Here is a 20,255-nt window from a genome sequence, read left to right as displayed (position 1 = left end):
CAGTTTGGATTCTACAAAAGTGTTAGCCATTTCTCAAGCCCTTCCAGTTTCCAGGTATTGAGAATGTAGATCTTCACAACTGTATTTCACAAACACCAAACTCAGATCCCTCTGAACCTATTTTACACCTGTGGTCATACTGTTTTGTTTTAAAAGGTCACTTCACTGCAAGTAATTTGTCTAGGATTAAGTCCTCTATTGCTCCAGCTATCAAATTCATCAAAGTGGAGATGTAAAACTATTACTTATCTTTCCAATTCTTTAAGCACTGAAGTATAGGTTTAACATTAATCTCAAGAAAAATGTGTAAAATCAGATGTTGATTTGTAAAGAATGCACCATCTAATAGAGGAATAGGTTGTAAGGACCGCATAGTCATGCTATAGTCTAAACTCCAGACCTCCCCAATCTTCACCCACCGATCACCTCAAAAAATCTATAGTTATGTTTGAACAAAAGCATATTTTAAGAAAAAACAATTAATTTCCAAACAAATTATTTCATAGAATCATAGACTATCTCAAGTTGGAAGGGACCCATAAGGATCATCGAGTCCAACTCCCTGCTCCTTGCAGGACTACTTAAAACTAAACCATATGACTAAGAGTGTTGTCCAGATGCTCCTTGAACTCTGACAGGCTTGGTGCCGAGACCACTTCCCTGGGGAGCCTGTTCTGGTGAGCGACCACCCTCTCGGTGAAGAACCTTTTCCTAATGTCCAATCTGAACTCCCCCTGACGCAGCTTCATTCCATTTCCTCGTGCCCTATCGCTGGTCACCAGAGAGAGGAGATCAGCACCTCCCCCTCCACTGCCCACCTTGAGGAAGTTGCAGACTGCGATGAGGTCCCCCCTCAGCCTTCTCCAAGCTGAATAAGCCAAGGGCCCTCAGCCATTCCTCCCTCGTAAGTCTTGCCCTCAAGGCCTTTCAGAATCTTGGTTGCCCTCCTCTGGACACACTCTAACAGTTTGATGTCCTTGTATTGAGGCACCCACAACTGCACACAGTACTCGAGGTGGGGCTGCACCAGTGCAGTGTAGAGTGGGACAATCACCTCCCTCAACAGCCTAGCTATGCTGTGCTTGGTGCACCCCAGGACACGGTTGGCCCTTTTGGCTGCCAGGGCACACTGCTGACTCATATACAACTTGCCATCAACCCAAACCCCCAGATCTCTTTCCATGGGGCTGCTCTTCAGCCTCTCGTCCCCCAGTTTGTATGTATAACCAGGATTACGCCGTCCCAGGTGGAGAATCCGGCACTTTATATTGTTAAATTTCATACGGTAATTAATTATTCTCAAAGTGATAAATATCATACTTTATTTTTAGTGTGAGAAGTCATGTATTTTCAGATGTCAAACACTAGATTTCATGATGATTATTTTGTGGCAGATTAAATCCTGTTCACTGTCAGAAATTTTTCATCTGTAGTGGTCTTTGGTGACTGCGACCTAGTAATCTTTTAACTTTCTGTTGAAATTATTAAAAACATTTGGTTTATTAATCCTTTCCTTCTAAATTGTGTTTTAATTCCTGGTTTACATTCCTGTGTCTCTTTTCCAGATCTATTCTATTTAGCAACATAATTTCCAAAGTGTAACTAAAATGTTACAGCAATACTATTACAAATTGGGAATATTAACTATGCAACCAGAGACACAGCAAAGATCAAATGCTAGTAAAATATTTCTCTATGTCTTGTGCTCTCTGAAACATAGAGAGCTTCACAACACAGACCTGCTTCTTCTGAGTAATAATCAGATCGTTCTGCTCCTGAAGCCTCTGCCCCAATTCTTCTATCCGCCTCTTGTAAAAGGTGTTATTTTTATTCAGGTCTTCTCTCACTGATGATTTAAGCTTCTCAATCTGTGATAGTAGCTAGAAAGCAATCAGAAGAAAAGTAACTTCATATTAATATTATATAAAATATTTTAATTCTACAAAGTTTAAACAAGCAAGTGTCATGCTTAAATATTTTTAACACTTTTTTTTCAGCAAAAAAGTAATGTCTCCTGTGATTTCATTGGGACTTGCATATATTACAAAACAGTTGTCTGGATCACTTTTTATTTACACAAGGAAGACTATCTAAATCTCAATACAAAGAAAGGGACATACGAACATTTTACTGAGATTGCCTAAAAATAAGATTGCAGGAAAAAGCATATGACTCTATAAAAATGTTTTGGTTATAAATAGTATCAAACGATATTTTAAGGTGATGAGATGTGAACTTGCATGATAAACCTAATATAATAGCCCTGAATGTAGAAGAAAGGGAACAATATTTTAGGTGCACCATCCCAAAAGTAGTACTTACGTTACTCCTGCCTTATTCTATTCTTGCATTGTATGTGGGTGTATCATTAACTACATCCTTTTTGGGGAATGTTCCATGGTTCCTCCCCACTGCTTTCTTGCCAGAGGAGAAGAAGCATTGGTCAGACCACTATGATCTGCTCACATGGTCACGCAGATGAAAGGAAAATGAAAGGAAAAGAAGCAAGAGAAACAAAGCAGGAAAGAGATTAAAAAGAAATGCAGACATAAAAAAAATCTGAGGAATAAAGCTTTGTATAGTAAAATATATAAACTGATGCAAAACAAAATGCCATGGTGTTTTTTCCTGGAAAAGCTGAACAGATTCTGTGTTAGAAAGCTACAACAGAAAAAGCAACAGAGAAGTGATAGAAAAGCGAAAAGAAGATTGAGACATATGCCATAGGTCCATGGCAGCAGAAGGTACAGGGTAGATGAAAGCTACATGTTGGCAAGTTATATCTCAACTGTCCAGCATATTCACATAACACAGAAAACACTGTATAATATAGTGCTCACAGAATTAGTTGTGAGCTCTTCAAAACAGAGATACAGTTTCAGGTGTCTGTTGGATTCTTAAATAATAAATTCTGTTTCAACTCTGGCCTTAACTGAAACGTCAAGATTCTAGCACAACAGAAATACAGAGATAATAAATACATCTAAGAGGACACACTTTTATTAACTCTTGATATCTAAGCTTTCTAATCAAACAGATGTATTCTAGCATATCAAGAACTACTGAAAGGGTGAGAAAATAAGAAAAAAGTCTCCTTTTAGTTTAAGTGGTTTGTTGTGCCACTTACCAGGGACTTTTCTGTCTCATGGTCATGATGAAGGGCTTGTATTCTAGATGTCCACTTACTTTCCTGCATAGGGGAAATCAATATTAATTCCTGTTAATAACACATTACCATTTAGTTCAATATATGCAGCTTTACTTTTCTAAATAAAGCATAAATACTGAAAAGATTATTGATGATATGAAACTTGAGTAACCCCGTATTTAAGACGTAGAACACTCATCAGCACGTTTTATGCATCCGAGTGTCGTTTTCTTACCAATCACTCTAGAAACTACGTATTTCCTCCTTGATTGGTACATACAGTGACTGTGAGTGAGAAATACACAAGTATTTTGATACACCTCTGTGTATTAACAATAGGAGTAGTAAGAGCAGGGTTTTCCCCCCCCAAATAATGTCATTTCATGCACTCATTAACAATGCTTTTTGCATAATGACAATAAAAAACAGTATTAATATACGAGTTTGAGAGTGAACCAAATATTCTTTGATGAAATAAAAAAACCATAAAGTAAAACTCACTAAGTTTTCCACATCTTTGAACAGAAGTGACCAAACTTCCAGATGATACCAGCAGTATACAAAGACCTTCACATCCCAAGAACCATGAAATATATAATGCATGCCTCAAAGTGCCAAAAAACAAGCATTAAAAGGTTTGTGGGAACTTCTAAAGGTCTCACAACTCATTTTTTTTATAGGAACAACCCAGACGTGCAGGTGAGCCTCAGAGCAATGCAGTGATCTTGGCCTCAGTGGCCCTTGCTAGCCCAATCTTTCCTATAGATAGGACTTGGATTGTCCAACAGCTTTGCACTAGCACCAGCATCTGTGCTGGTCAGAAGATATAGTCCTGGTACAGAAGTTGCACCTGACAAGCTCAAGCACTTCGTATGACTCAAAAGCCACAGGTTGACAAATCCTGTCAGGAAGCTTCTTTACATTTTTTTTCAACTTGGAAAATGGAAAATTCCAATTTCTCCATAAGTGGCCTCACAGATCAGCAGACATAAATGGTTTATTAGAGCCTTCTGGAATTGAACTGCAACCATACTTGGTAAAGCTTAATATATTTAATAATAAAGAATAAGAGAATATCAATAAATAAGTAACAATTAATTTATTTATAAAGGATAAGGGAAATAATTCCTTGATTTCCATTACAGAGATTGTACTGAATAGTAGTAAAACTTTAAAAACAGCTATTTTAGACATTCAGAGGGATAAGAATTTTACTTATGGATTTAAAATCCTACTCAGAGGTGTAAAAAAATGAAAAGAACACAAGTAGTCTGTCAAAAGCAATACATCAAGTTACAGCATTACCTGCTTTTCCAGAAGTTTAACCACATTGTGATAATCCTGAGGACTTTGAGGTTTCTCTTCTGTAAATTCTTGACTGTCTTTCAGCGTCCCTAAATTGGATTTCTGTTGCATATTGGACTTTTGCAATTCTAACAGTTGCTAAAAGGCAGGGGGAAAAATGAAGATCCAAATATGTATACAGATTTTGTTTTATAAAACTGTCATTTAATACAAAATTTACTTAAAACATAACCACAGAGAGTTTGCATCAGACACTTCTCACATTTCTCATGAGTTCAGCATTTAAAAATTTCATGTAATAATTAATATATACATCTAACATAAATATACCTTGCAAATATACACAGGAACTAGCAGCTACAAAATATAAGCTGCTCTGGTAATGCTGTTCGTAGTTGTTTTCTGACCCACCTATACTTTTACAATCCTCTTTCTAGTCAAAACTCTGGAAAGCATTTCCAGAGCATGTATTGAAAGCACGTGCAGTTCTACTGTCAGGACTATACTGCAGAGGTTACTCCTCTCCATGCCAGTTATAAGAATATTAATATAAGGATACCTAACAGACAGCAATAATAACAATATCTACTAATCTGTAAACAGGGACTCAAAAGTTGAGGAGTAAGAAAAAACTGACAGAGTTGCTGAAGGCATAATTCACTCATCCAAAACAATACTATTAAAAAAAGAACTTAAATTATGTTAATAAAGTACCAGTATACAAAGATACAATTATGGCTGTCGTCCAACCATTATTTTTAAAGTTTTGTAAGAAGACCTCTAAGATGACTACATCACATTTCAAATACATGAAGTTCACTACCATCTACTGTAAGAGATGCGTGCCTTAAAATGTTGGAAAATTTAAATCACTTACATTTTCTAATGTTGAATTTCTTGAAGATAACTCCTTGAGCTCTTTCATAAACATCTCTTTCACTTTTTCTATTTCATCAGCCAATTTCTCTTTTTCCTCCTCTTTCCATTTATGAAATGATTGTAGAATTTCTTCTTCTTTTGATTTTTGCTGTTCACATTCCTGAAATTATTTTTAAAACATTATTTGTTATTTTCCCCCACATGAAATACTAATTCAAGCACCCAAACTATGTGTGGGAAGCAGTCACTTTCAATGGGCAACACTGTAAGATCAAAAACATGAAAAAACACCAGTTTCTGAAGAATTTTGGGGTAGCGAGCTATACATTTTGCTAGCAAAACAAGTATGCTTCAAGAAGTTTTGGTAGTTCGTTATTTTTCATTGAATAACACATGAATGACCTTACTTAGTCATATCAAAGATCCAGCTAGTTCAGCATCCTGTTTCTCACAGAGGCCATAAGTGTATAGATGGGAAAGGATAATAACAGGGCAAGCAAACATGTGCGTTCTCCTTAATAGTCTCCAAGCTGCCAACTGTTTTCAGCTCAGAGGACTTCCTCAGCCTGATACAGTTTTGTAAACTTAGTAACCTCCAATACATTTCTCCTCCTATACTTTTGCAGTTGTCCCTTGAGGCTGCGTCAGCTTTTAGCAACTGCAACATCTTTTGCCAAGGAGCCCCACAGGTCTACTACAAGTTGCATGAAGAGCTTTTTTTTGTTTGAATCTGGCTCCTGCCAGGTTCATTTGATGGATGCTAGGTCCTGAGCTGGAAAAAGAGTGAATGATTGATACCTATTCACTCTATGTCTTCACAGTCTGTATTTAGAATGGCTGAGCCATGCTAAGAGTTGTCAGTCTGAAAAGAGACAACAGCTTGGTGGGGATGGAGGGTGAGATACTGATGTCTGCCAAGACCTTTAAGATCATCAAGTCCAAGCATAAACTTAACACTGCCACGTCCACCACTAAACCATGTCCCTAAGTGCCACATCTACATGTCTTTTAAATACCTCCAGGATATTTAATCCTATCATATCCCTTTTGAGATAAAGGGATTAGACCTATATACAGTATTTAGGCTGTGACTTGTGCAGTGATTTTTCAGAATAATTTGTAATATTTTATTTTCTTTGCCGGCTGCTACTAACCACTGGGCTATCATTTCCCTGGAACTATGTATCACAACCTTAAGATCTTGCCCTTCAGTAATAACACTCAGCTCAGAACCCATCATTTCGTAGACGAAGTTACAATTATTTTTTCCCCATATACATTTACCCCACTTAATCTGTTAAATTACTTTTACGATTCCATTACCTAGTCACTCATTTTTATATAGTCCTCAACTTGTTCAAAGTCCCGCATTTCACTGTCCAGAATATACGCACTTTTTAGGCAACTCCTACATCTTTCCATCACAGCATTCACTCTGAATTTGTTCTCCGACTAACTATAACAAGCAATCACTGTACACTTATGAAGAGCGGGATCTTCTGTATCCTTCCACCTCAAAGGAGTAGAAAGGACCAAGAACTGGAAGCATGACGGTTTTTATCCAACTTCCCTCCAGTAGTGGTTCTCCTACAAAAAACACTGTGGAAAGATCTTCTGACCTTTCAATCAAAAGACAACAACATAATGATACCTGAATTGACAGTGGATGTCAGTCATGGCAGACAAACTGCAACCAGTCACATTTCTATCTTCCCTAACATCCCAGAAAAACACAGAAGCTTTGAAAGCTTCTTGTTGTGTAACACTGCAGGCTGTAGCTTCAGGACATTTCAGGCAGTCCCCTTGTAGGTAGGAGTCTCAGCTAAGACAAGTGACTTCAAAATAGGCCCCTAAGGCACCAAAAAAATCTATGCTGCACTGTTATGAATACTCCAAGTTCCATCTCGTAAGAAAAACAATGCTTCGGGGTAGGAGAAATATGTTATAGATGTACCTCTCAAAAGTGAGGCACAGAATGAATGAGTAGAACACCTAGCAGATGTCCACATAGGGCCAAGGCTCATTATTCTGACCCTGCTTGCACTCCTAGATGAAACTCTACCCACGCTCTTCATTTGGTTATCCAGTTAGTTTTGAAAATGGAAAAAACCCAGGAAGCTGAATGGTCCCGGAAGAAGGGGAACAGGAAGACTGAAGAAAGGAGAGTCTGAAGCTGTGTTCAGGAAAAGAAACATTGCATGTTTTACAGAAGACCAGCTTTTCCTCTGAAAACAAGGAAGAAAATAATGATAGTGGTGTTTTGTTGATTTCCTTTAAATTAAAAATGTGGTGTTTCTTTCCAAACATAATGGTTGGTTTTATGTATGAAGGTCCTCAAACTCCGCTAAGTTCTGAATATTGGGTGATATATTAAGGCAAGGTTCCCACAGGTTATGTGAACAGCCAGAAACCCCTGCTTTTGAATGTGATACAAGGCAAACTGCAATACCAAGATCAACATCTAAATGAATCATTAGAATTATTTTGTTTCTTATGCCAAGAATTTGCTCCTTAATGAATCACAAAGCCCCCCCCCCTTTAAAAAAATTCCATCCCTATTTTGATAGCAAATTATCTGATTGTATTTACTTAAACAGAAATGAAAACTGTGAGATTATCTGAAATTATGAAGCTTTTAAAAAACAGAAACAGGTAACTTAGAGACTCTTTTTTCTCTTTATGAGCTAGTCAACACTACCACAAAACTCAATATCATCCTAAATAAAGCCTTCCATGTGATTACAAACAGATAATTACTGCTTTTAAATCATTCTGTTTTAAGGTTTTTTTATTCACACAGCAGTAGCTAAGATTACTTTCTGCTTTGGCTCTCTGGTCAACCAAATCCTAAGCATTTAAAGACCAACATGCAATGTCTAGATCACTTTCTTTCTTCTCAATCTCTCTTCCTTGACTGCTTTACACCTCTGTTAGACAGTAAAGTTATTCACAGCAAAGAATAAATCTGACTCAGTTTATAAAGTCACATACATAAGTCACGTAGTATATAAGTGACCTCTCAGTAATATGTCAGTCATATTATAAGTCATACATAAGAAACGTTTAATCATCACAAAATATCATAATATTAAAAATGGCTTGTATTTCACCACAGCAAAGCAATTTTATCTGCTTCAATAACAGGCCACACTTATCTAATGAACTGGCAAGTGCTAACAGAAATGTGTCTTAAGTATTCATTTAAAGTATGTCTAACACAAAAGTAAGGGGAAAGCAGATGTTCAAAATTATGGGGGCATGAGGGGGACATATGCTCTAATGCCCAAGTACCATTGCTGCCAGGCAGGCAAACTGTAGATACATTTTTGTTCTGTTCCAGTTACAAAATGAGTGAACACAGTTCAAAGTACTAATTCTTTTGAGAGGTTCATATTATTTAGCACATATTACCTTAGAAAACCTGACCATATTAGCCTGTTGTTCAGCCTCTAACTGGGACTTGGTGAGCTGCAACTGCTCTTTCAGTTTATCAATTTCATCCTGCAATTTGTCTGTCTTTGCTTTCCTCTTCTGTTCTGTTTGAAAGAAACACAGATTTTAAAAATATTTGTTGTAATTTCTGGAAATGTGATACTTACTGCAAATGTGTTTCTATAGCATTTCAATAACATCTTCATGAAGTGTGACTCTCATAGACCATTTCCTCTCCCACTACTGTGATTCTCCAAAGATGATTTTAAATATGTATGTTCTCTGGACTGCTAATGTTATCCTCAAAGACTGAAAAATACCGATATTACTGACATGTGAAATAGTTTATGAAATATTTACAAGAAAAAGTGTTATATAATGTAATTTCAAAGGAATCTAAGCAACACAGGCTCAAAAAAAGATGTATGATGGACAAAGTGAACCTCAATTATTCAATTCTGTTAGGTTTAATTTATTCTAAATAACTTTTGTAAGGAGTCCATTTGGAATACAACTCATTATTTATCTGGAATGAGTCAGAGGGAATGTCACTGTAATAAAACATGTTAAAATATGCAGAAATTATAACAATACGTAATCTTGAAACATTTTATCAATTTACCAAAGATTTACTAGCCCATCATCTGGGAATCTGAGCACAATGCAGAATATTATTTCAGAAATAACTGCATGGAGTATTTCCCTCATACAGCCATTTCAGACTAATTCTTTATACGATAATTAGTTCAACTGGTTCTGCAGCATCTTTACATTTTTATCAAATGTAAAGTGCACAAGAGCTTCTTTCTTCTTCCAATATATTAATGCTTCCTCAGACGCTTACTCAGACCCCTCTCACTGCTCCTGCTGTTTTATTTGCCTGACAAGCTACAGTTCAGACCTCACTAGATTCTTCCCACTCTTTCTCCTCCCAAATGCTCTTTTTTCCTAACTCATTTCTAATCACTGCCATCTGTCAATACTTGTTAGTCCTTAGCAATAAATCATAAGCATGCAACCTAACAGGAAGGAGAGAATTTAGAGATGAATGAAACAAACTTTGAGAGCAATGTTTTTCAAACTAAACATTTTTCAATGCAGAGATCAAAAGTATGTAAGTTAGTGGTATAGCAACCAAGATTATCATAGGTACATGAAGTTATATTATTACTGACAGTTTCTTTTTCTCGCTATATTTTACAGTCAGTTTAGTTCAGGAGAGCCTGATCCTATTCAAACTGATTTCAGCTGACCTGGATTATTTCTGTACGGATGATTCATAGGTATTCACAAAATGCACTTGCCTTAGTGCAACTTGTTCCGTTTATCCACACCTTCATAACACACATGCCCAAAAAGAAACTGTGCTCTGAAGTCTGCTACTAAGTATTCGGCAGGAATGCTAGTTTTAAAAGGTACTGTAAATATGGCATACAATCTTTTGTTAATTATTTTCCAGAGACTGAAACATGTCGCCCAATAGATTTTGTCAGTTAGTGTTGCTTGCATTCACACAAATTGCTATCTGCCACGTTAAAATCATTCTTCCCAGTTACACAAAATCATGGACTGCACGTTCTCACTATGTTTACACTTTTCTAAACTATTTATCTCGATTTTTTTGGTAACATTAAAGTACATACCAAACTGAGATTCTTCCGGATGACGCCTTTGCATGTGACTTTGTAAAAAGGAATAGTTCATAAAAGCCTTTTCACAAAACTGACACTACAAAAAACAGATAAAAATATTTTAGTTATTATTAGTAACATCTGTTTGGTAAGTATAGTAGTTAAGGTTTTTAATGGGTTATTACATTTTGCTCAGACATCAAAAGTAGGTAACTTTAATAAATTCCATTTCAGAAGAATAATGACTAAAATTCTCACAGTGCCTGATTTCTGTAAAGTTATTTGTGTTATTTAATGTCTCGCAGTGATGGTCATGGGCAAGAATCCCATTGTGCTAGGCACTGTAGAAACTCTGAACAAAAAAGACTCTGACCAACCCAGTTCAAATTCTGATATAAACCACAGATAAGAGATGAATATAGGTAGGTAGAGAAGTATAAGGAAAAAGTAAGACAACACTATTCAGCAAAATACATACTGACTCCAGCCAACTAGCAGCTCAGGTATTCTTATGACTCTTGTATCACAGCAAAGGAGAGCACCATACAGTTGGAAAAAACAATAAAGATGGGTTTGAGTACACATAAGTGAATTGTAAGGTGACAATACTAGAAGGACCATAGATATGTAAAAAGGTCAGACATTTCAACCAAAATAAGGCAACAGTACACAATTTTGCAAGAAAAGGTATATACATTAGTATGCTACCTAACATCCTTCTGAAGCGTAAAGCTCTTTCAATTACTGTTCCTTTAATTTACTTATTATTTTTTAATTTGAATTTTAAGTCATATTTTAAGTCAAATTTGGATCCTATCCATTTTAAAAGATTTTTTTTGTTCACCTTCAAAATACATTCCACTAATGTTCAGAATATTAAAAACAGATGGGTATCACAAGGACAGAAGCTACATCTACAGATTTTGCAACATAGTGGCAAGACTGTGAATCAAAGCCCCTAATCACTTTAGGTAGGGTTGCTCGTTACCTCTCATACTTTTTTTTCACATAAATATATTTTAACAAACCACAAATACTCAGCTGAGTCCTTTTTCCTCATCAGTGTGATACAACTGTAAGAGACTGACTTAACAGATTCAAGACCTTGCCACCATAACCAAATTCCCAGATTTCATCTAATATTTAAAATACTGCCACTGATAGTCAGGTATCTTATTAAATATAAATATCTTTCAGCAAATGCTAAAGCCATGAATTATTAAGAAAAATTTTGTTGGACAAATGCAAGAAAGTGCTAACAAAAAAACAAAGCAAAGAGATATAGTACGGCAGTAAAGCATTGCTGCCAACCAAGAGGGAGCTTACAGTGTAACAGATTGCACACGATTTATGGAATGAAATTGGCTGTGAAATAATGTTATCCATTCAAGCACAAACTTCATGTCAGTTTGACTTGCTGGTAGTGAAAGAAAGCTCTTACTGCAGGAGACAGGATTAACACAGGGAATACTTAGGTTTTGAATTATGTAACATTATTCTTGCAACTACTTTTCACAATGTTAGACACAATGTGCACTTTATGCCTACATTGTGCATGAGAATATAAGATTTCTGAACAAAGTATCAAAAAACTGAAAAATTATTAAAGTTAAATTTGTATTACTCGGATGAAGGTATTGACCAAGGAGTCTCAAATTTATGAGTTGTAAGTACCAGTACCATTTTATAGTAGTATTTCATGGTTGAACTTACATTGGTGGTGGATTAAAGGCGTTAAATCTGAATTCCAAAGCATGGTTACATTAGATATAAACTGTGCCTCCACTAAAAGAGGCAAGTAACTATTTACAAGCTTGTTTGCAAAACAGCCAAGACTTTGAGGGCATGAAATCTGAACTATCCTCTCAGGAACACCAGCAAAACCCCTCTTATCTGGCACTGCAGATCAGCCAAGATCATGGCACAGGTAAACAACACACAATTACTGTTTAGTGATCGCAGTGCTGCCCTGCGTTTACAAACCCTAGGAAGGGTTTAATTTGTCTCTGGCATTTGCACTCAGAATCCGGAAAACACTGTAGGAACTGCAGGAACTGTGCAACGTCACTCCCTGAGCTCACTTTTCCCACGTGAACCTAAATAACTTCTAGAGACAAGAATTTACTAACAGAGAGGAAAAAAGGGGGGAGGAGGGGTAGATGTTTACTTTACATGAAATTAAACTAAAAATGGGAAATAGCTTTCCATCTCTGCTTTATTGTAAATGCCACTGAACAGAAGATTAGTGATGAGCCAAGATCACTACCATGTTCTTCAGCTTCCACTGAGACAGTTGTATCCTACAAATATTTCGGGAAAACTTGGTAATATTTAACTGGCAATCACAGTATGAGAATTACTTAACTTTACATGTAAAATTATGCATGCAATCAGTTTTCTTTTGCAACACAGGACAGACAGTCCTGTAAGTTGCATAAAGGCTTTTTAAAATGATTCAACAGCAGCAGCTTGTCCTTAAGACTAACACTCAAATGAATGCATTGAGACAAGGTTCCCATCAAGTCTACCATACGTATAGCTCTACTCTTGGGGAATAAGGTCTCTTTTCCCTTACAGAAACATTTGAGCCAATTTAGCTGATGTGTTAAAAAATTAAACTTTGCCAGCCTGCTGAAATTGGCATTATACTGTGGGATAAGATTGTACATACTATAAGAAAACGTGCATTGGTTCCTATTTTGGAACTGCACCTATTCCATTATTAATGAGAATTTCAACAGTCAGGACTGCTAGTATCCCAAGAATTAAAAAAAAGGAATAAAACTGTAACTTTAAACGTATAGACACAAAGCGCTAGCCTGAAATCATGTCAAGTCTGTGTCCAGTGTACTCTCTAGACTTCAGACTACATTTGAAGCTGCACTCTGCATTCCTGAAACCTGTTGAAAAATGCTGAAGCTGAAAAATATTTAAATCAAACTATTACATCCAGAACACAAAAACCCCTCCCAAAAAACCAGAATGCTCTTAGGGAAGACCCTTATGGAACAGATTGCTGTGGAGTTAGGGATGAGCTACCTCACTGGGGCTCTTTACCATCATATCTGAGTCACTTCTGAGTCACACACACAAGGAGAAACTTTGTGCCTGGAGAACATTACCACAGGAAAGTGACAACTCGCAGACAGGTAGGTTACTGCTTAGCACCAGTTCTGATGTACTTGCCCTGTGTGTTTTCTGACCATGTAGTTGATACACAAGGAAAGACAGCAAAAGAAAGTAGTAACACATTTATCACAGGTTTTGTACGTGCGTGTATCTGACACTTGAGATGCGTCAAAAATGAATCCAAGAATACAGAGCACTCGTTAGTAAAAAGAGGATTTGTTAAAGATGATGTAGCACTCTCCCAAACGCCTGTGATACCAGCCAAATATCTGTGAAACACAGATGGGAAGCGAAGCACCTGCAAGCAATGCACTCCCTTTTTGTAAGAGCACTGGTCCCTGCAGCCCCAGCCTTTCACCCAGCAAGTGACTGCACCCCAGCAGAGCGGGACTGCTCTGCCACCCGTCCCCAGTGGGCTCGGAGCCGGCAAAGTGTGGGTGTCAGGGCCTCCAGCACCTATCCTCTCACCTGGTGGTAGCTGGCTCGGGCCTCCAGCATCATCTGCTGCGTGCTGATCATCTTCTTCCTCCGGCGACACTCCTCCTTGAGCCCCTTGATCTCCTGCGAGCGGTGGGCCACCTCCTTGCCCAGCTGGTCGCGCTGGGCCTGTGCCGCCCGCAAGGCCTCCTCCAGGCTGCCGAGCTGGGCGCTGAGGTACTCCTGCGAGTGCAGCAGGTACTCGGTGCAGAGCTGGGCCAGGCGCAGCAGCTTGAGCAGCAGCGGGTCGGCGGGGCCCTGGCAGTGGGGGCAGCGCTCCCGCTCGGCGCTGCAGAAGGTGACGTGCTCCAGGTGCTCCTGCAGGGCCGCCACGTCTCCCTCCCGCGACACCCGGCCCACGTCCACGGCGCTCAGCCGCCGCCAGTCCGGGCCCTCATGGCGGCCGCGGAACTGGAAGGCGGGAAACGGCGCCGGCCCCGCGCCGGCCCCGGCTCCCCCCGCCGCCGGCGGGTAGTAGGCGCGCTCGGTGAAGGGCTGCGGGAGAGAGACACAGCTGAGCCCGGGCTGGCACCCACCCCGCCCCACGGCCCGCCCTCCCTGGCGCTCACCATGCTCGGGCTCCGTCTCTCGGGCTCCGTCCCTCGGGCTCCGCTCGGCGCCGGCGTCCTGCGCGTCGCTATGGCAGCCCCGGCCTGCGCGGGGGGGAGGCGGGAGTGAGGCCCGGCCGCGCCGCCTCCCGCCCGCCCCGGGCCGCCCCGCCGCTCCCCGACACACCGCCCGCCGAGCGCCCTGCCCTGGCAGCGCCCCCTCTGCCCGGCCCGGCCCGGCCCGGGACAGGCGGCGGGCTGGCTGTCGCCACGCCGCCCAGGCACGCGGCACCCGTGTCCCACTGCGGGGACTCGGCTCCGTGCTCGGCACAAATCCCGGCCGCTTCCCCGCCCCGGTATCTTCTTCCCCAAGAACCTCCACGTTCTCCCGGCAGCGACATGCCGATTAGCCCTCTCTCGCGGACCCCAGCGCTCCTCCTGCCCAGAACACCGCACGCTTGTACCAATGCATCCTCTACCACCTTCACACACTAAGCCCATCAACAAACATATCCTCAGCTATGCTGTTACGCATATGGACCCTCACCACAGCTACACAGCGTATGTTTGCTCTCTCCACTTTCCCTTCACTTCACCGTAGAAGTCTATACATGGCACTCTGTAGACCCATTTCACTTCACTGCATCAGCGTGCCTCCCCACCTGCCACCCTGTCCCTCCTCCGCGCTGCTCCTGACTCACAAACCTGTCTCACCCTACCACAACGTTACACTCCTCCACCCCCGTGCTGTTTCATGCTCTTCTCCAGCCCTACCTACTCATCTCCCAGATGTGGTGACACCTGTCACCTCCCCACCATCAGCATATGGTACATATGCCATTTCTCTGTACATTCGGTTCACGCTGCTGCACCCCTGGGTGCTTTAGCTGGTAGCCCCGTGCAATCTCTCCAGCGCAACTCCATACTCTCCCAATGCCCGCACACCAACCTCCTGCCAGGCACATTCACATACCTTCCTCACCCTAACACAGTCATACACCCTTTGCATGCCACTTCCACGTGCTCTCCTCACTCATCATACCTGGTATCGCCACACACCAGACCACCTCTTACAACCATATAACCCTACAACCTCGCCACGTCTGCCTGTCATTCCTGCCTCGCTGCACTGTTCCCAAACACTTCATCCCCACGAAGCATCTCGTGGCTTGCATACATCACCTACTTCACCATCCCGTGCTCAAACACTTTTCTTCAAAGGCAACCAACAACTGGTGCCTATCTCCCTGCCTCACCACAATTCCTAGGACTCCCCAGCATGGTGTTCCCATTTCCCTGCTCCTGCTCAGTGGCTTCAAACACTGTCCTCAGGCAGGAGCATCCTTCTTCTCCATTATACAAAATTATCCTATTCCCTCGCTCATCCTTACTACTCTTCTCCAAAAACCTGCTCTTCCCGTTACTATTTCTTAATAATTCAGTCCCCTACACTGCCCTTGCCTTACCACCATGTTCCATGTTTATACCTACCTGGCTTTTCAGTCCCTTCCGTGAACACACGCTTCAGTTTCTCATCCTCCTTCTCATTCCTAGATATATACCTCTCCAAGAACATTCACACAACATATACTTGATCATACACTCCATTCCATAGGTTCCTCTACATCATCTATCATAAACTCACAGAAAGGTTGTTCACAAGGGACCTCTGGTGATCACCTAGTCCAACTTTCTGCTCAGTGCAGGGCTATCACCAACACTAGTTCACATCACCTGTGGCTTTTAAGATGAATAGTCCATGCCCTCTCTGGGCAACCTGTTGCACGGCTGTGCTCTCCTCCTGTTGAAAACGTTTTTCCTAATACCTCACCAAGTATCTTCTACTGCTAAGAAAAAATCTTTGTGACTATTCTCCAAGTAACTGTAGGCCACTATTAGAGTGCCCCTTTGCCTTCTCTTCACCACACTAAACAAGCCCAGCCCCCTCAACCTCTTGTAGATACTGTGCTGTAGACCCCTAACCATCTTGTTAGCCCTCCTCTGTCCCCTTTCATTTTCTCCACATCTCTCAGACTCCCCTTTAATATTTTCCTCCATTCATCTCCTAGGAACTTGCAATGAACCTCACCTCTCATCTGCATTTTTAACATTGCCCTTTCCAATATAAACAGTAACATGTCTACTATTAATTGCAACATACGTCTACTTCCATGCAAATACCAACAATGTTGTTATATGCACTAATTCAAGGACCGTTTCCCTCACAAATTACAAGCTCTTAGTTTTATGTAAGTTTTTATGTTGGTTGTTGTGCCAAAAAGCTTGTTTGCTTTTCCCACATATATGAACTGATATAACAAAATATACTGGAACTTCCTACAAACCTGGCCTCATTTAATTCCTCCCATATTAGCAGACATAGGTTAGAGTAGAATAGAATAGAACAGAATAGACTAGACTAGACTAGACTAGACTAGAATAGACTATTTCAGTTGGAAGGGACCTACAATGATCATCTAGTCCAACTGCCTGACCACTTCAGGGCTGACCAAAAGTTAAAGCATGCTGTTAAGGGCGTTGTCCAAATGCCTCTTCAACACTGATGGGCTTGGGGCATCGACCACCCCTCTAGCAAGCCTGTTCCAGTGTTTGACCACTCTCTCGGTAAAGAAATGCTTCCTAATGTTCAGTCTAAACCTCTCCTGGTGCAGCTTTGAACCATTCTGCTGCATCCTATCGCTGGCTGCCAGGGAGAAGAGCTCAGCACCTCCCTCTCCACTTCCCCTCCTCAGGAAGCTGTAGAGAGCAATGAGGTCGCCCCTCAGCCTCCTTTTCTCCAAACCAGACAAGCCCAGAGTCCCTAGCTGCTCCTCATAGGACATTCCTTCCAGCCCTTTCACCAGCTTTGTTGCCCTCCTCTGGATGCATTCAAGGACCTCACATCCCTCTTAAATTGTGGGGCCCAGAACTGCACACAGTACTCCAGGTGAGGCCGCACCAATGCTGAATACAGCGGGATAATCACCTCTCTTGATGGGCTCGTTATGCTGTGTTTGATGCACCCCAGTATATACATCCAACCTATGGTCAGGGCAACCTCTGGGACACAGAGCTACTCTGTGGTGCCACCCATGAGCTCTCCTCTCCGTATGCATGCTGGCTACATTCTGACTTGGCATCAGGAAGTAAGCAGGCTGGGCATCCCCATCCCTCCTAAAGGAAACCCAGGCATATACCAGACTCATGCTCCAAAAAGGTGGACCTCTGAAGGGAGAAACGGGGGTCTGCTACTGAACACCCACAGCACAGGTATCTTCCTTGCAGTCAGCACACCCAGCATGCATCCCAAAACCATGACCACAGGACACACCTCTGCTTCACAGCACAGACCCAAGCATTTCCTCCACCCCTCAGCTACCAAAACCCTACCCCAGCCAGTATCAGAGAGACCCAGATCAATCTCGGGGGGGCGGGGGGGGGTCAGGCACTCACTTCAGCAACCTGTGGTCCAATTCTTACCAGCTTCTCCCATTCTTCACACCCACATCTACCCCCGCAAAAAAGGGAAAGCTGGAAGAAATGCCTGTCCTTTCATACCCACAGAGAACCACAAGGACTTCTCTCTTGCTTTATCCACATACAGAAAAATTACACCCTTCTGTCTTCCCCACTTCTGTAAAAAGGTTGAAAATCAACCTTTCCCAGAACATATCTAGGCCCAGCGCAAGGTTTCATTAATCTACAAAATCAATTTCAGTGTATTGGAAGTTTGAACAGAGAAGGTAATAACATGAGCGCAGGAGAGTGAGCCCTCCTGCCTGTTGGCTCGAGCCACCCTTGAAGGCAATCTTCCAAAATACTTGGCACTACAACTTCCTTTTTGGACCTTTAACCTTAAGCCTACTGGCCACACTTTAGTGCAATACCTAAGGTTCAGTACATCTTCCATTCAGATTCTTCCATCACTTACCATGACTTTTTTTTTAATTTAGAAAGATACTGTGTGGTGTTTGTTACATTGCAGTCTTCCCCTGCAAGGGTGACATTTTTGCCACGTCATTTTCCATGAACAGGGCTGCCAGCAATTGCTACCTTCAAAGAAATTTATTTAACATTTTTTATATATATCAAACATAGATCTGCCTGGTTTACCACTGAACTTTGCACTGCTCTGACACCTGAAGTATTAAGAAAATATGCCGCTAATCTCCTTTAGAGCTATTTCTAATATACTGCAGACTCACTTCCATGTAGAGTATATAAATACACTTTTATTTGTAAGCAACTAGATTTTTAAAAAATGCTCAAATACTGACTACTGTCCAAAATGTTCATGCCTCGAATTCCTTAAAACGCCTTGAAAACTTGTATTTGGATGCTTTTCCTAGTCAAAGGAACTGTTAAGTTGTACATAATAAAATCTGTCTCCCAAAGATCTGCTCTATCTATTTGACATGGGAGAAATTTCTTTACATAGAAAACACGTGAATTTTGTAAACTACCAGTTTGTGTGTCAAGCAGGAGCATGAAAAAGCACACAATGCAATAAGGCTCTTCAACTCGCAGATGCATGGGTTTAATTAAAAACCCCATTATTTAAAGCCAGCAAAGTTAAACCAAACCCGTGGATATGCTTATTTTCCTCAACTGATGTATTTAGTTAGGAATATCCACATGGAGTTTCACGCAGCTCCAACTAAACCTGCTTTAACTGAACATGACCTGGCAGCGGAGCATCACTAAGCTGAGGAGAGGCACAAGCTGCCCAGGTTATCTCAATGGAGGCAGAAAGACAGGAAAAAATGATCAAAACGGGCAGTCTCAGCCCGCACATGTTTCCAACACTTTTCTTTCTTTCTGTCAGCTTTACTCCATCCTCGGAGCTGTGCCCATGCAGAAGTTAGGGCTGTCACCCACCCACGAACCCCCTCGCTTAGGGGTGGCACCGGCGTAACCCGAGGGCCGTGGGCTGCGGAGGAGGCCTGCTCCCCCGGTCACCCCTTGCCACCGGGGTGGGCGGCACAGGGGAAAAGCGGCGTTTCACCCCGGCTGTGCCCGCAGGCCAGGCCCGGGCCCGGCGGGCAGGCAGCGGGGCGCTCGGCGAGGTGCCGCGGGAGCCGGCCGAGCAGGGCCGGGCCTGCGGGAGGCCCTAAGCCGGGCTCCATCTCCCAGCCAAAACCTCCGGCTCCGCTTCGGGGAGCGGCCTCCCTCCCCGCTCCCTCCCGCCTTCTCCTGAGGAGAGGCTCCGCCGAGCGCTTCCCTCCCCTCACCCTCCTGCGCCCCAACGGCTGCCCGGCCCCGCGCGGGGCGGGGGGCAGGGAGGCGGGGGAGCCCCTCCACTCACCTCAGGCTGCTCCTCCCCGGCGGAGGGGCGGCCGTGCGCTTAGCGGAGCGCGGTTCCCCGCCGCCGGGCGCGGAGGGGTGGCGGGGCTGCGGCTGCTCCCCGCCCCCGACCCGGGCGGTTACTGGTGCGTGCCGCAGAGGGAGGCAGCTCCCCTCCTCCTTCTCCTCCTCCTCGCCTCCCCCGTCCCCATCCCCCTGCGCCTCCGCTGCCCCGAGGCCGCGGAGGATGAGTCGGGGCAGAGGCGGCGGCGGCTGCGGGGGGGAGCGGCGCGAGGGGCTCGGGGCCGAGCCTGGCGCTGCGGTGCGCAGGCCAGGGCTCCCCCGCTGCTCGCCGGCTCTCGGCTCTTGAAAGCCGCCCGGCAGACGTTTATGCCCAGGCGGGATGTCCTTTGTCTTGGTCCT

At 42.5% G+C, this 20,255-nt stretch overlaps 1 protein-coding gene across 4 annotated transcripts in view; it reads right to left on the bottom strand.

The window, feature by feature from the left end:
• DZIP1 (DAZ interacting zinc finger protein 1) overlaps positions 1-19,999 on the bottom strand; it is a 41,960-nt gene extending 21,961 nt beyond the window's left edge. For 2 of the 4 annotated variants that reach the window (XM_075526759.1, XM_075526767.1), the window contains exons 1-9: positions 19,855-19,998; positions 14,571-14,654; positions 13,993-14,496; positions 10,408-10,492; positions 8,744-8,868; positions 5,331-5,492; positions 4,454-4,591; positions 3,128-3,190; positions 1,740-1,880 (exon numbers count right to left, since the gene is read on the bottom strand). In XM_075526759.1, coding sequence (XP_075382874.1) covers positions 1,740-1,880; positions 3,128-3,190; positions 4,454-4,591; positions 5,331-5,492; positions 8,744-8,868; positions 10,408-10,492; positions 13,993-14,496; positions 14,571-14,573 — 1,221 coding nt within the window. In that variant the 5' untranslated portion in view covers positions 14,574-14,654; positions 19,855-19,998. Of the gene's footprint in view, positions 1-1,739; positions 1,881-3,127; positions 3,191-4,453; positions 4,592-5,330; positions 5,493-8,743; positions 8,869-10,407; positions 10,493-13,992; positions 14,497-14,570; positions 14,655-19,854 lie in introns of those variants that run through there. The other 2 variants (XM_075526777.1, XM_075526785.1) reach the window with 2 other exon arrangements.
• Positions 20,000-20,255: the final 256 nt, after the last annotated feature.

This window comes from Mycteria americana, chromosome 1 (genome assembly GCF_035582795.1).
Source record: "Mycteria americana isolate JAX WOST 10 ecotype Jacksonville Zoo and Gardens chromosome 1, USCA_MyAme_1.0, whole genome shotgun sequence".
Classification (NCBI taxonomy): domain Eukaryota; kingdom Metazoa; phylum Chordata; class Aves; order Ciconiiformes; family Ciconiidae; genus Mycteria; species Mycteria americana.
The sequence above is the reverse complement of the archived record's forward strand: the minus strand, read 5'-3'. Positions and strand labels throughout refer to the sequence as shown.